Genomic DNA, 14,414 nt, shown 5'->3' with positions numbered 1-14,414 from the left:
AAACATCAGCACTTTGAACTTTGCCTGGAAATAAGACTGGGAGCCAATTCAACACTTTAAGCACTTGTGAGCTGTCATCCCAATACCCAATATCCACTTAACAGTCCAGCAATTATACTCTGAATTATATTTAGTTCCCAGTCTTCAGAGGCAACTCCATCTACAATACATTGCAGTAATCTAATCTGAATGTTACCACAATTTTAAAGTAGAATGTGCCAATTTTTAGTTTTTGAAGAATGATAGAACCATCAGGCAAGTGACTTACAAGGCATGCTGCCACTTCCATCAGACACATTTAATATTTCCTTAACATTCTTAAAATGTCACATACAGTTTTACAGTGGTGCCTCGCAAGACGAAAATAGTTCGTTCCGCGAGTCGCTTCGTCTTGCGATTTTTTCGTCTTGCGGAGCGCGGATTCCCTGGGTATTAACGGTTTTACGAAAAAGGAAGCAAACTTGCAAGACATTTTCATCTTGCGAAGCAAGCCCATAGGGAAATTCGTCTTGCGAAGCACCTCGAAAAACGGAAAACCCTTTCATCTAGCGAGTTTTTCGTCTTGCGAGGCATTCGTCTTGCGGGGCACCACTGTAAAATGTTAATGGGCAGATATGCTATAACAGTGAATTGATTATAATGAAGTAAGGATATATACCATTCAGTTAAGGGAAATGAAGCAATGTCACTTACCACTATCACTGATTTGGCTTGGTCACAGTACTGAAAGTCTCCATAGCGAACTGACCTGCGTCCCTGTTAAACAGTTACATGGCTATTAACAGCTAATTAAAGATATAACTAAAACTTTAAATATGTTTTGATTGCACATTGAAGTCACCTACGTTTCCCACCCTTGAATTAGACTGCTTGAATTAAATCAACCCTATACTAACAATGAATTCTGATAAACAGCACATATTAACACAATTAACACATAAATTAAAATGTTATATGTTCAGTTTAAGTAAGCAGTATGTATATATGCTTCACATATGTTTATCACGTGAGTTGCATTTATTGCTGATATAGCAAATATCACCTATGAAAAAGCAAACAAAACTATTAAATTCCACAGCAATTCTGAAAGATGCACAATCTTAGGATAAATATATACCTTAAATTATGTTTTGAGCTGGGATTTATTTAAACAAACAAACAAATAAAAGGCTTTTTTAAGAGAGAGAGAGAAACATATGCGTATGATATCACATCATTCTGGGTGGTTAAGGCTAACCAGGGCTATAGACAGGCAAATCCAGTTTCCTGCCCCTGAATTAGAATGAGGCCCATTTTGGTTTTAGTTGAGTTTCATGCGTTAAATACTTATCCTAAATTACACCCCAGGAAAGGCTTCCATAACTGGAAGGGGGAGAGAGGAGGTTTTCATCGGAGCCAAGAGCCTCTGTGAATGCAGGGACACATTTAAGATACAACCATAGGGTGTGTTTTTCCCCAACCTTCAAAAAAACCGATTAAGCCATCTTACATGCAGTCTGATTATTGCATGAGAGGGAAATAGTTGAATAACCCTTAAGAAAGAGTTTATTGATCCAAAACACACTGGTGAACAATAAACTCACTGATTTTTGTGCATAATTTTGAGATTTGCTCTTTTTCGTGTCTTGTGCTAGTGCTTTCCCTCTGGCCGGTCTTTTTTTATTTTTATTTTTTTCAGATTTCAGCAGCAGCCGCACACCCTCCATAATGAATTTTCAGCCTCAGAGTGAGAATGTTGCTTGTAAAATATTCAGTGCTACAAAGATTGGAGACAGCCTCACTTTGTTTTTACAGGTTTTGCCTCTATGTTACATTAGAAAAGACTGGCTAAAATATATTTTCTTGGTGGATGGTGTAAGAAGAGAGGAGGTTTTCTCAAATTTTAAAAAGTACTTTCCCAGAGACTCACTGTGAAGTTAACTTGCTAAAGCATTGCCAAAGAATCTCAGGCTGGGAAGGCATCCAGGAAGGAAGTGTCCCAACTTTCACAGCATGATTTGCAAAATGGAGGTGGGGGAGCAAAACTGTATGTTATCAAGTATGCAGCTGCTAAGAGGGCCAATTGCAGCAAGTATAAGGAATGAACTAATGAACTATGCTCCAGTGTTGCTTTGGAAATTGCCTAGCTCCTTCTATTCCTCCAAATAAGGTAAATGGTTGATCAGCTAGCAGGAAGGAAATATGGAAGGAACTACAGGACTAAATCCTCTTAAACTGACCAAGCTTAATCATTTTTATCCAATATTTCAATGGAAGTCTAAAGAGCTTACTTACATCTCTGTCTACAGTTGTTGCAAAACCAATGGCTTCCTTTTGTGTGCAATTGACAGCTTTTTGAAGAGTGTAAATAACCTGTTCGTATGTGTGGACTTCATCATTAAAAAGCATGCAGAAGTAAGTATCAGTCTTCTCACTGTAAAGACAGTATTACAAATAAGGAATATAATTAATTTAAATCAATCAAGGTCTTTTCTCTGGCATTTCAATACTTCTATTTACTGGAATCTCTATTAAGGAAACATATTGAATCAGCAATAGGAAGACGGAGGGCTCTTGTGATTAATCTTACTACCATGCCTTGCGTGAGTGGAAAACTACTTCTGCTTGTACATGACAGCCTTGCCAAATTCCTCTAATTTCCCAATACAACTGACCCTCTGTGGACCATCCCGCAGGGACTACCAAGCTTCAGGAGCAACTTGGGGAGGGGCAGAGGGAGTTGTAGTGAGGAACAGGTGGAGTTCTGCTTTATGTTCTCTGGATCCAAGTTATTATATTATCCTGCGGGATATGCTGGATCCTATCACTATTTTCAATGAAATTAGCTTACTATAGCAGTGCCAAATTGCATTAGATACTATTGGCAAGAAGCAATATTCTACAAAAAAAACCCCAACCACTAATTTCTTTGGTAAATAAAGGAGGAGAGGGAGAGAGAACAGACTTTTCAATAAGAAAAAAATCAATATAATTCTTTAGAGAAGTGTATTAAAAACATTTCCCTTTTAGCCTCAAGGAACAGCTATTTTAAGCATGTTTAGTTAAAGCTATGTCCCACTGAGCAAAATAGCATTTACTCTCAAGTAAGATATATCCACTGAGTGCAATCCATAGAAAACTGATCACACTGAAGACCCGCTGAAACTGATGTGATGTAAATGTGTGTCACACTTATTTCAACGGGACTAAACCATTGGCAACTCTTTTTAGGCGGCACACAATGTCATTTATGAATTAAGATGCAGCTAACATTTTTCCATTAAGAACTATGCCAGTCTTGGAAGTTCAACAGCAATTTTACTTACACTGTCTCTAAACCAGGTGGTAAATCGTTTTCTTTTTCCCATGTTAAAATATCTACAGCGTACTGAAACATGATAGCAAAAATATTGTAAACTTTTGCTATCATATCTTCTGTCAAATGCACAAGAGGATCCTAAAATGAAAAAAGGAGGAAAGTGTTAACATCGAGGTAATAATTTCTAAAGTTTCCCCTACAGCTAAAAGAAGCTTAACACATCCAAGTTAATTATTTGAAAATTCTTATACCCTAGTCCAGGCATAGGCAAACTTGATCCTCCAGGTGTTTTGGGACTATAACTCCCATCATCCTTAGCTAACAGGACCAGTGGTCAGGGATGATGGGAATTTAATCTCAAAACATCTGGAGGGCCGAGTTTGCCTATGCCTGTCCTAGTCTATGAGATCTGGCTGCTAGAAAGACTAGAAAAATCATTTTAGTGTTAAAAGCTCCTGAAGTGAAGAACAAGATACTTAAATACAGAAAACATAATAAAGCACACCTGACTGAAATAACAATCTTGATGCATTCCCTCCTGCTTTGTACAGGAGGAAGCAAAGATGTCATGTGGGTGGCGTGGCTGGGCCTAGAGTTAGGCCAGAGAGTGAGCTCTCAAATTTTGCTCTCTGTCCAAACCGGAGTTACCTGAGCAACAGCACAAAATAATTTTCAAAACCTGTGTATCCTTACCTCCTCTTCTTCTGTTTCTGAAGTGTTATGTTCATGCTTCTGGCAGTATGGACCTTCTTTCCAAGCTTCAGTATCGCCACAGTCACAGAAACCTCCTCCACCAGATGTTGTCATCTACAGCATTATTTTAAAATAAATATGAACAAGAAAGTATGCTTCATAAATGAAAACCAGGCTGGTAAACTTTCTATCCAAAACTGATTGGCAATCTGGAACACAGTGAAAAAGACCTGAGAGACAATATAGAGATTCGTGGTGGTTTTTCAATCCTTGTGATGTTAAGTTAAATGGCTGCTTTAAATTCTGTATAACAAATCCTATACTCAATGGAGCAGAGACTACAGGAATGTCCTTTGGGCTCACCACCAGAATACGGCTCCATCTTCCAGTAATAGCCCTGACAGCTGGCTATTCCCAGTGCCAAAGGATCAGCAAGTCTTATGAAAGGGCAGAGGGGAAGGAAAGTCATTATTACCTTTCAAACTAAGGGTAAATCAATGATATGAGCTATAGCAAGCAGAATTCTCCTTGCTTTTAGAGCTAAGCAGGGCATATTCTCCAGGTCTGTCCTGCCTGTTTTTTTATGAACAAGGATTCAATAGATTCTGTTCCAGCTCAAGCCTCTACTCGTGATAAAATGCCTACAGGAGAAGATCCTACTATTGTACTAAAATATGAGGTCATACAGATAAATCAGCAGACATGATCTTAGAATCATACATTATAGGAATTATTGTATAGAATGAAAGAACAAGAGTCACTTGAGTCTATTGCATGACTCACTTAAACCAGTTCCAATTTTAGGTTAGATTATGGAAAATACTGACTGGTTGGCCTTATGATTATTAGTTCTGCTAACTTACATACTTCAAGAAATGCACTTCCCAAATAAATTACAGAAAGTTTCCCCCTGCTCCAGCAAGTGAATTAGGCGATAACAAGATAAGGACTATCTTATCCTATTCTTCTTCAGTTAGCAGCTATTCTAATGAGACAGTGCATCTGGCTGTTAACCAGAAGGTTGGTAGTTCAAGCCCACCCAGGGTCGGCTGTGGGCAGGATTCCTGCATTGCAGCAGGTTGGACTAGATGAACCTTGGGATCCCTTCCAACGCCGATTCTATGAGTCTATAATCTATGTTAAGCAATCAGAGCAAAAACAGGTCCAACTTAAAGATAAGGCCAGGGGAATGGAGAGTGAAACCTTTCCCTTACTTTAAGTGTGCAATTTATTATGTTTAACATGTGAACTTGTATGAAGCATATTATGGGGTGGCAGTGTAGAGAAATAAAATCTGAAAGGGGTAAAATGCCTGACGAAAGGTATGGGATTAATTTCAGGTTCAAAGTAAATAAAAATAATTCAACCTATAGTATACAAAGACTGAGCTACATAACTTCAGACTATCAGTGGTGTGGTGTTTTAAGGACTTGTTTTGTTTCATAGTTTTTTTTTTACCTCATTTGACTTTGTTGTAAGATGCCCTGGGGCATGGGCAAAGGGCATAAACCATCCTTAGAAAAACAAACATGATAACTGTCAGGGGCTCAGGAGCAGAGGCACAGGGGAGAGAGGAAACGGAGAGCGAAGGGGAAGAATCTGAGGGCAGCATGGGAGAAGATGACAGTGGCCCGAGAGATTCCATGAGCTTCTCCAGCGATTCAGAAGATTCCCAGAGGGGGGCGCCGATGGCCAGGGCAAGGGGGGTCCCAGGGGGGACGCACCAGAAGCAAGGGGCCAGTGGGGACTCCCAAAGCAGCAGCGGGAGATCAGGACCAGTTCCCCCACCAGAGCGTAGTGGGGGGGAAGAGTCCCATGCATCAGGACCAGCGTCTCCTCCAGTAGGGGGAGGAGATGAGTCCGGGCTGACCACGCCTCTGTTGGAGAGTGAGGGAACGGAGGGGAGGTCAGGTCCAGCTAGCCCCCCCCGAAGGGAGAAGCAGTGACAGGAGCAGTGTAACGGTCAGGAGGAAGGTTGCCGGCTGGGCGCGCGCGCCAAGTTCGAATGTACAGGCGCGCAGGACAGCAGAAAACCCGGATTGGGAACCAGGTCCTAAAGCCCGCCGGAGGCAAGGGGAAGACTCAGGGGACTCAGCGTCAGAAGAGTCCAGAAAGGGCAAGGCACCAGCGGACAGGCGGACCCAGAGGAGGAAAGAGCAGAGGAAGAGGTGGAGCAGGGCTAGAGTCTTAAACTGGTGTCTGGGGGGAGGAGATTCAGACGGAGCTTCAGCGGTCTAGAGTTTAAGACGTAGAGCTGCGCGCCGCGGCTTTGAAATGGAAACTGAACTTCAATAAAGACTTTTGTATATAACAAGAACTGGCGTTGGTCCTTTGTGAGCTGGGACCTCGGGCAGCTCTGACAATAACATAAAAAACGTATCTGCATTGTTGTGCCATCAAAACTGGATTATCAAAGCTGATTAGTAGGAATTAGCATTTGCAGACCCCTGATAATTTCTGTAAAGGGGAAAGAAATCCAAAAGTTGGGCCGGGGGGGACTGAAGATCAAATCCAGAGCCCTACTGGGCACATGGCCTCAGGCTGAGAGATAGAGAAGCACCATATTACCTGTCCCATTTCTGTTTTTTCAAAAATGATTTATCTCCTATTGTTTCCAATAGGAAGGAACATGAGCTGGCTCCTGGGTTGTCGTATTAATTCCCTCTGCTTTTGGGTGTGTGTGTGTGTGTGTGTGTGTGTGTGTGTATGTGTGTGTAAGGGGTGTCAAGGGAGTGGGAACACTGACCCATCTCTGTAGCATCTACTGGGTTCAGAGCTCAAAGTTGGTAAGATAGGGCTGTAGAGGTTCCTGTGACAGCTTGGAGGGGGACAAACTAGGTCAGATCTCCCATGAGTTTGGACCACTGCCTCCACCCTCACAGGGGGAACGGAAACATCCTATGGTCCCTAGGATGCCCTGTCTGGGACCATAGGATTGCAGCCAAAATACCTATTTATTTGTTAATTTCAGCCTTTAGTGCATCATATGTTCAGTGATAAAGGGATATACTCAAGATGCTGTTTTCTTCTTTTAAATAACAGTGCTGAGTTATTTGTGAGCAATAAGGCAGCTGCTGTGTCATAACTGGTTGACGCATTCATTTATTGTCTGAGATTACTCTCATTAAGCCTTTCTACCTACACTTACACCTATAATCTAAGGATATGAACTTCAAAGTCAAACTTTTAGTTTCTGAAAGCCGCAACATTTAATGTTACTCAAAGTACTGATCTGTGTGAAAACATCAGGGCTGCCTAGGCAAGTGGGAGTACTTCCTACTGAATTTCATCGCTTTTGTAATGCTACTTTTGCATTGGGGAGCGGGGGAAGAGAGAGGGAGGAGAGGAAAAGGCAACAGGGGGGAAAAGTGTGATAAAATATACACTTATTTGATTTGACCAAGTCACAAATTTGATTCTGAATGAGACCTCACTAAAATCACATATAGGCTTACTAACCCTGTATCGATGCTCTCTGTGAACACTTCCCAGGAAACATTCCATGCAAAGCACGCAAGTTGGATCAACTGCACAATCTCTGACAAAAAAAGAGAGTAGAAAAACATGTTAATAAAAGGGCCAACTACACAATGTTTAGGATGAACTTCTATACATATTTAACTAAAAACAAGCTCCACTGAATTCAATAGGACACTTCTGAGAAGATCTGTATAGGATTGAACTGTCAACTGCTTGAGAAAAAGCCTGTAATGTATATTGGACACAGCCTAGGACCTTCTATGCAGATGGATATATTATATTATGTTGTTGTTGTCGTTATTTATTGAAATCATATATCGCCCTATACCCGTGGTGAAAAGTCATGTTTTTGCATGTGGGTGTGTCTTTCTGATTGCTTTTTTAAAACTACAGAAATTAGGATTAAATTTTATAATGGTGCTCATTATGGGTGGCTTAGAGGAGAACTGCTGTAACAGTGTGTGATTGGGAGGAGAGGGGAGATTGTTCCTTCTGACAAGCTGAAATGTTTGCACTGATGGAACAACTCCCATGGTGCTATGTTGAAGTCCCCCCACAGTAGGCCCATTCAAATTAATGGCCCCAACTTAGTTGTGTTCATTAATTTATATGAATCTACTCTTCAGTAAAAATTAGTTGAACACAACCCTCTATTTCTCTGGGGAGGCTGACAAGTTGCTAAATCTGGAAGTTCTGTATGTATGTTGGGACCCAAGCCTACGCATTTATGTGAGAGGGAGAGAGGGGAAATAGTGTTCAAGTATGGACAACCCACCACAACTCCTGCAATCCTGACACCCAATTTTGAGAAAGAGCTGCTGAAATTCCAAAGATTCATGACACTTGAAACTATGAGGACTAAAGCTATGGAGAAACAAAAACTGCAGTTCAAAACCACTACCTGCCCAGAAAGCAAAGAATTAAAAAGTACTAAATGGCAGCCACAAATAACCCAAACAGGTTGGGTTTTTGCTGTTCTTTGGAACCAGAGATCAGATATAACAAGGGTATCAAATTGTGCCCTCGTGAGTATGTAGCCTGATCTAGTTGGGACCTAATGGAAAAAGCGGAGGAGGTGTTTTTTGCCAAAATCCTACATCCAGTTACAACCTCCCACACCACCTTCCACGCAGCCCCAACAGTCTGCAGCATGTAGCTGCCTTTCTTCAACTTTAACTGGTATGCCAACTACAACAGCTCCTGGGCAGGGAACCTGCTTTCACTGGATTTACTGGATTGCTTTTATTGTAAACTGCCCTCATTTTTTTAATGAGTGGTGGTATTAAAAATGTTTTAAATAAATAAATAAATAAATAAATAAATAAAGCTCAAATCATTCAACTGTTAAGGGGCTTGACAGTTTAAAAGAAGTGACTAGTTACCTGCAAGAGTATGTAGGCTCGCCAACTTTAAACACCCGGCCACAAAGATGCGAAGGTTTGTTGGATTGCTCAAGTTTCTGAAAGCCAAATGCAGGGTCTTCACCGCATAGGTACCATTCCATTGGTCCCAGCAAAACCTGTTGCGCAAGCAAATCTTCGCTTTGTGGGGCTGGATTAGGACCCCTACAGTAAATTTTGGGTACATAGTAGGCAAGGTGCTTGTATATTTCTTTCGGAAGATCAGGTGTTTGCAGCCATTTCTGTAAGGGGGAAAAAGTTAATACACATTAGCACTGCCTCCCGAAGTTCTTTGCTCTCCTGCCTCTGTCACATGATAAGAGACAATACCCAACCCATTCAGGCCATCAGCAAACATCTCAAACTAAAAAATATTTAAAACAAAACAAATTCCTTCCAGTAGCACCTTAAAGACCAACTAAGTCAGTTCTTGGTATGAGCTTTCGTGTGCATGCACACTTCTTCAGATACCAAATACCAAATAATACCAGATAAAAAATATTTCATAGCTTTCCAGCATATTTCTTTATGAAAATACTACAGTGGTGGTAGAACTTTCCTATGTAGTATAACATCTCTACAACTATCAATATAAAATTCAGTCAATTTTAACGTCTACAGTCCAGAGAGATGCTTTGAGCATATCCAAGAGCATATCCATGACCAATCAGTTGTCAACTTTTTTCCTTTTAAAAGCTGCAAGTTTCAAAGTAGTTTACCATGTGGCAATGCGTACACAGAGATGTACAATAAATACAAGTCTAAAGTCAAACTGCACAACTAGCTAGAGGACCCTTTGAAAAGTGGCTGTTGCCTCAAAATTAGTAGTTACAAAAACCTTTCAAAGAAAGGTGCAACTACGTACAAATAAACCCATAAACCTTTGTAAACAACCTCATTTTGGATAAGAGCGCTGCCCAGGAAAGAACCAGCATTTGGCAACAGCCACGAGAAGTCAATGAAGTTCTTTTTGTCGCACAGTTTCATAATCTGTAGTATTAATCCTGTTTACTCTAAAAGTTTTACTGCTTTTAAAGTTTTCTTCAATGGAATTCTGCTGATGGTGTTACATTTAGTATGGGGTGGAGTGGAAAAGAGCCAAGATGAAGGAATGGAAGCCTTTGAAAGATTTTTTTTTTTAAAGTGTTAATCAGAAGACATGGCTTCAAAGCCCATTATATCACTGCTTTTCTTTTAAAACTACAGTCATTAAAAAACAAAGAATAAGCAAGTGGGTTTTCAAGGCATGCCAGGAACACAAAGTGATTCAACTTCAGTATGCCTGGCCTGAAGTAACCTCACTTGCCACGCTTGACATTTATGCTGCAACCTGAAATAGGGGAGGAGGTTCAAGGGAGTATTCCCCAACAAGCAACCATACCAATGCAGGAAGGATCCAACTGTCTTCTGACAGAAATGTATGAAAGTTATTCTGAAAGCTCTTCCCGATTAGCGCAGGTATTTCAAGAAGGACACTGACAAACTGGAACGTGTCCAGAGGAGGGCAACCAAAATGGTCAAAGGCCTGGAAACGATGCCTTATGAGGAACGGCTAAGGGAGCTGGGCATGTTTAGCCTGGAGAAGAGGAGGTTAAGGGGTGATATGATAGCCATGTTCAAATATATAAAAGGGTGTCACATAGAGGAGGGGGAAAGGTTGTTTTCTGCTGCTCCAGAGAAGCGGACACGGAGCATGTGAACCACATATTGCTTTTACAACAGCAGCAAATTATCTATAAACAAATGTACCAATTAGTTGTTACTATTTATTTCAAAAGGATTACTGCCATAATAATGTTTATTGATGATATTTAAACAAACTGTATCTGCAAAAATCCTATAACCGTGCTTACAGATTCAAATATGCTACTTTTTACACAAAGATAAAACACTTGTATTTTTCAAGTGCAAATATTTATAATTTCAAATAAAAATCAAAGCCACATTGTAATTATATTCTTCCTAGGTTTTAATTCTATATACAGTATACTCAGAGAACATTTAATCATAATAAACTAAAAATATTATATATATGTGTGTATATAATTTAAAAATATTATATATATATAAAAAGATATGAAGCATTTAATTTTAACAATTCCATAAGCATAGTTTGTGATAACATTAGAAAAGTTAAACACAACTGAATATTAGACGTCTTTGGTGACTACACAGGAGTGTCTTGGCTACAAGTTTGCCTTCTACTGTACAAGATATACTTTCCTTTGTTTTAAAAATAGGGTGCAAGATACAAAAGATAAGAACATTGTTTGTTCACAGAATAAGAAAAGGCAACTGTAAGTTACCACAAGTTCCCTACAAAAATTCAAATCTCCACAGGAGAAAAAGGGAACTTCACATACAAACAATATTCAATTTTCTATACCAATCTATTAAATAAATAAAAACTTTTATTTAACATGTTACTGATAGCTACTATGAGGACTATAAAACACTCCATATTGCTAAAAGCCGCACAATGGGCAACAGATTCCAATTCCACAATTCTATGTGTCAATCCTGCAAACGGTTGTGGGTATGGGAAGAACCAAATCTGCAAGAACTAGATTCAAAATGTCTAAATATAAAGATTATGACAGGATGCTACTGAGCTCAATTGTGAATTTATTGAGCTTAACATATAAACATAAAGTAACAACAATTATGATAATACATTTCTGGGAGTCAAGAGAGTACCATGAAAAGGTATCAAGACTTCAACAAAAAAAGCTAAAATTCAGTCCTGGGAGGAAAGTTTTTTACTTGGTAACAGAAGTCAGGAGCTCAGTTATAAAATTATAAGTATTAACATGTTATAAGAGAATTCTGGTGATATGAGGTACTAAAATGAACAGGCTGTTAGAACATTTTTTACTTGTGACATCTAATTCATCTTATATTTTACGAAACACACAAAAGGAACACAATGATGTCAAAACTTAACTCCATATCCATCTATAGAAAGTTACACCATGTCACTCCATCAAACTATACATTCTCCAACCTTGCAGGGAACTGCAAATTTTTACTAGGCTGCTCATGTATTACTGGAGTATTAAAAGTTTTAAAGTCTGGCAACTTATTTGACTGGAAGGAATTGTTCTCTGCTTCCCAGAGCTGCTCATATGAACTAAAAGATGGGTCAGATGAACAATTTCAGAGCTATTTAAAAAAAACCATGAGTTCTGTTTAAGGGGCAACTAGAAAGAATATTCCCCAAAGAGATAGAAGTGACCTGCCCTTAAGACTCTTCAATTATACCCTCAGCAACGCTACAGACACAGAGGCTTGTGACGAAGTGGTTTAGATGGGAGAACACCTGCCATTTCCCATGATGACTTTAAACTTAGAGACGAGGAGGGAAAGTGCGAAGCCACCGAATATGCAATATTTTAATGTCCAACCACCATAGCCTATTTATGACTGGTACCAGAAGCTCTGTTTACAAATTAAATACAAGTCGAAGAGATCAATCCCAAAATTTATTGCAGGAAGGAATCCATTCCCAATAGCCTTGGAGAAGAAAAAGCAGCCCCCCAAAAATAAAAATAAAAATGAGCGCACTTCAGATCGCAGTTTGGTTTAACCCCGCTGACTTGTGCTCCCTCGAATCAAGTCCGTAACTTACCACGGACTCGTTTCTCTGTTAAGTCGGGGACAGCATGCAACCGATCCTGCTTACAGAGGGGTCACCGCTCTTGCCCCCTTTCGCCGCGACAACCTGGCAGGGTCTTTCACACGACCCTTTCCCCCTGACCCAGAAGACCCGCCGCTTTGCTCTTTGGAGCAGCACAGAGGCATCAAGGGGGGAAACTCAACCCCAGGGCTCTCTCGATCCATACTCGGTAGTAGCACTGCGGCACAACTCCTTGCCTAACTTCGCAGACCATTTTTATTTGTTTGGGAAACTTGCTTTTCCCCTCCCTCCCCCCTCGCCCTTTCTCCAACGCCAAGCAGCGAAGACCCTCCCGCCTTCCCCGACAGGCAATAAAACCTTTTGTCACGCGCGACACCCCCTTTCTTTTTTTGCTCGCCGAGCTTTTGTCTTCTCAACTCCCTTCTTCTTTTGCGTGTCAACATGCGTGTCCCCTTCACTGGACGTGGCTCCCCACCCCCCATCACTGGGGAGCGAGTGTCTGCCCACCCCCCCAAACTCTAACCTCCCCCCCCCAAAAAAAACCCCAACCCCCCCTCTCCGGCCCCTCGCCTCTTTCTCCGCCCGCAGCCCCGAGCATCCCCTCACAGCCTCCCTCCTCCTATCCTCGTCCCAACCCACACACCTGTCAGCCTTGCCGGGCCTCATAATGCCCGGGTCGGACGCCCACCCCCGGGCGGGCCAGCCGGCCGGCCAAGCGCCTCGGTCTCCCCTCCCTCGGCGTCCCTTCCCCGCGAGGCCTCTCACCAGGGCAGTCTCCTCAGCGGAGAACTCCAGCAAGCTCCTGTCAATAGCCGGGACCTCCGTCTCCCGGTCCGCCGCCATCTTCTCTCCTCCCGCGCTGCTGCTGCTGCTGCTGCTGCTCCTCCTCCTCCCCCTCCTCCTCATCCGCCTCCTCCGTCGCCAAGTCAGTGGCACCCGGAACCGGGCCCGGCCGGCCGGCCTGACCTGTAGTACCTGCCTGCCAGCCTGCCTGCCAGGGGAACCCGCTTCCGTTCCGAGGCCAACCCCGCCTCTCCCCAGGCGGCCCGGGCCCTGCTCTGCCTTCCCTTCCCGGGCGGAAGGGACGCCATTTCAGGGTCCCGCGAGGCATCCTGGGAGTTGTAGTTCTGAAGCAGAGGGGCGGTGGGGGGAGTCCTTCCGAGGGGCGAAGCCTCCCCACCTGCTGTGATCCGCCGAGCCTGTTTGTTGTGGGCGCAGCTGCCCAGCTTGCTATTGGCTAGTAAGCAAGGAAGGCGGCTTAATTTGGCTTAATTTGTGCAAAGCTTACGCTTCCCAAGGGCTTTGTTGGCTCAGCCCGAGCGTGACTAGTAGTAAATATTTGAGCATGCCATTGAGCATGTACAGAGTGGGCTTGAGCGCTCTTTAGCGTGCACATCGCTGGGATTTCAGCGCGGTGCATGGAAGGTACCGCAGCGGAATTTGCTCGTCTAGATAAAAATAGGATTATTAGAACTATCCATTCATCCAGCGTTAGTACTGTACTTCTTTTTGTTTCCAATATTTATCTGCTAGCTTGAACACAGACAACTATAAATGAAGCTCCAGTCATTTTGCAAGACTTAACTTGTATCACACCCTTAAGCTTACCCAGTTTGGTATTTCTAGTAATTATAAAATAAAATAAAAATATTTAAAACGTAATGGACGAGAACGGGAGAGGCTTGTTTAACACTTTGTCCTGTAGGGAGCAGCAGTGTACCAATATGTATGTTTTTTATGTGTGCGTGCATGACATATACACAGCACACTGAAAGTTTTAGTCTCTGAAACCGTGTGCATATGCATGCACAATATATTAATACCGGAGGCAATTTAAACTTGCAATGACTGATAGAGATACCTGTCTTTTGTAAAGAAAGAAAAAACAAATGTCTCGGACAGTCTG

At 41.9% G+C, this 14,414-nt stretch overlaps 1 protein-coding gene across 3 annotated transcripts in view; it reads right to left on the bottom strand.

Annotated features, from left to right (window-relative positions):
- Positions 1-13,566, bottom strand: part of UBR2 (ubiquitin protein ligase E3 component n-recognin 2) — a 55,968-nt gene extending 42,402 nt beyond the window's left edge. For 2 of the 3 annotated variants that reach the window (XM_081854453.1, XM_081854452.1), the window contains exons 1-7: positions 13,274-13,558; positions 8,854-9,113; positions 7,451-7,529; positions 3,992-4,105; positions 3,306-3,436; positions 2,275-2,413; positions 694-756 (exon numbers count right to left, since the gene is read on the bottom strand). In XM_081854453.1, coding sequence (XP_081710579.1) covers positions 694-756; positions 2,275-2,413; positions 3,306-3,436; positions 3,992-4,105; positions 7,451-7,529; positions 8,854-9,113; positions 13,274-13,414 — 927 coding nt within the window. In that variant the 5' untranslated portion in view covers positions 13,415-13,558. Of the gene's footprint in view, positions 1-693; positions 757-2,274; positions 2,414-3,305; positions 3,437-3,991; positions 4,106-7,450; positions 7,530-8,853; positions 9,114-13,273 lie in introns of all 3 variants that reach the window. The other variant, XM_081854454.1, reaches the window with a different exon arrangement.
- Positions 13,567-14,414: the final 848 nt, after the last annotated feature.

This window comes from Podarcis erhardii, assembly GCF_964252035.2.
Source record: "Podarcis erhardii genome assembly, chromosome: 3".
NCBI lineage: Eukaryota > Metazoa > Chordata > Lepidosauria > Squamata > Lacertidae > Podarcis > Podarcis erhardii.
This window is presented reverse-complemented; position numbering and strand designations above follow the sequence as displayed.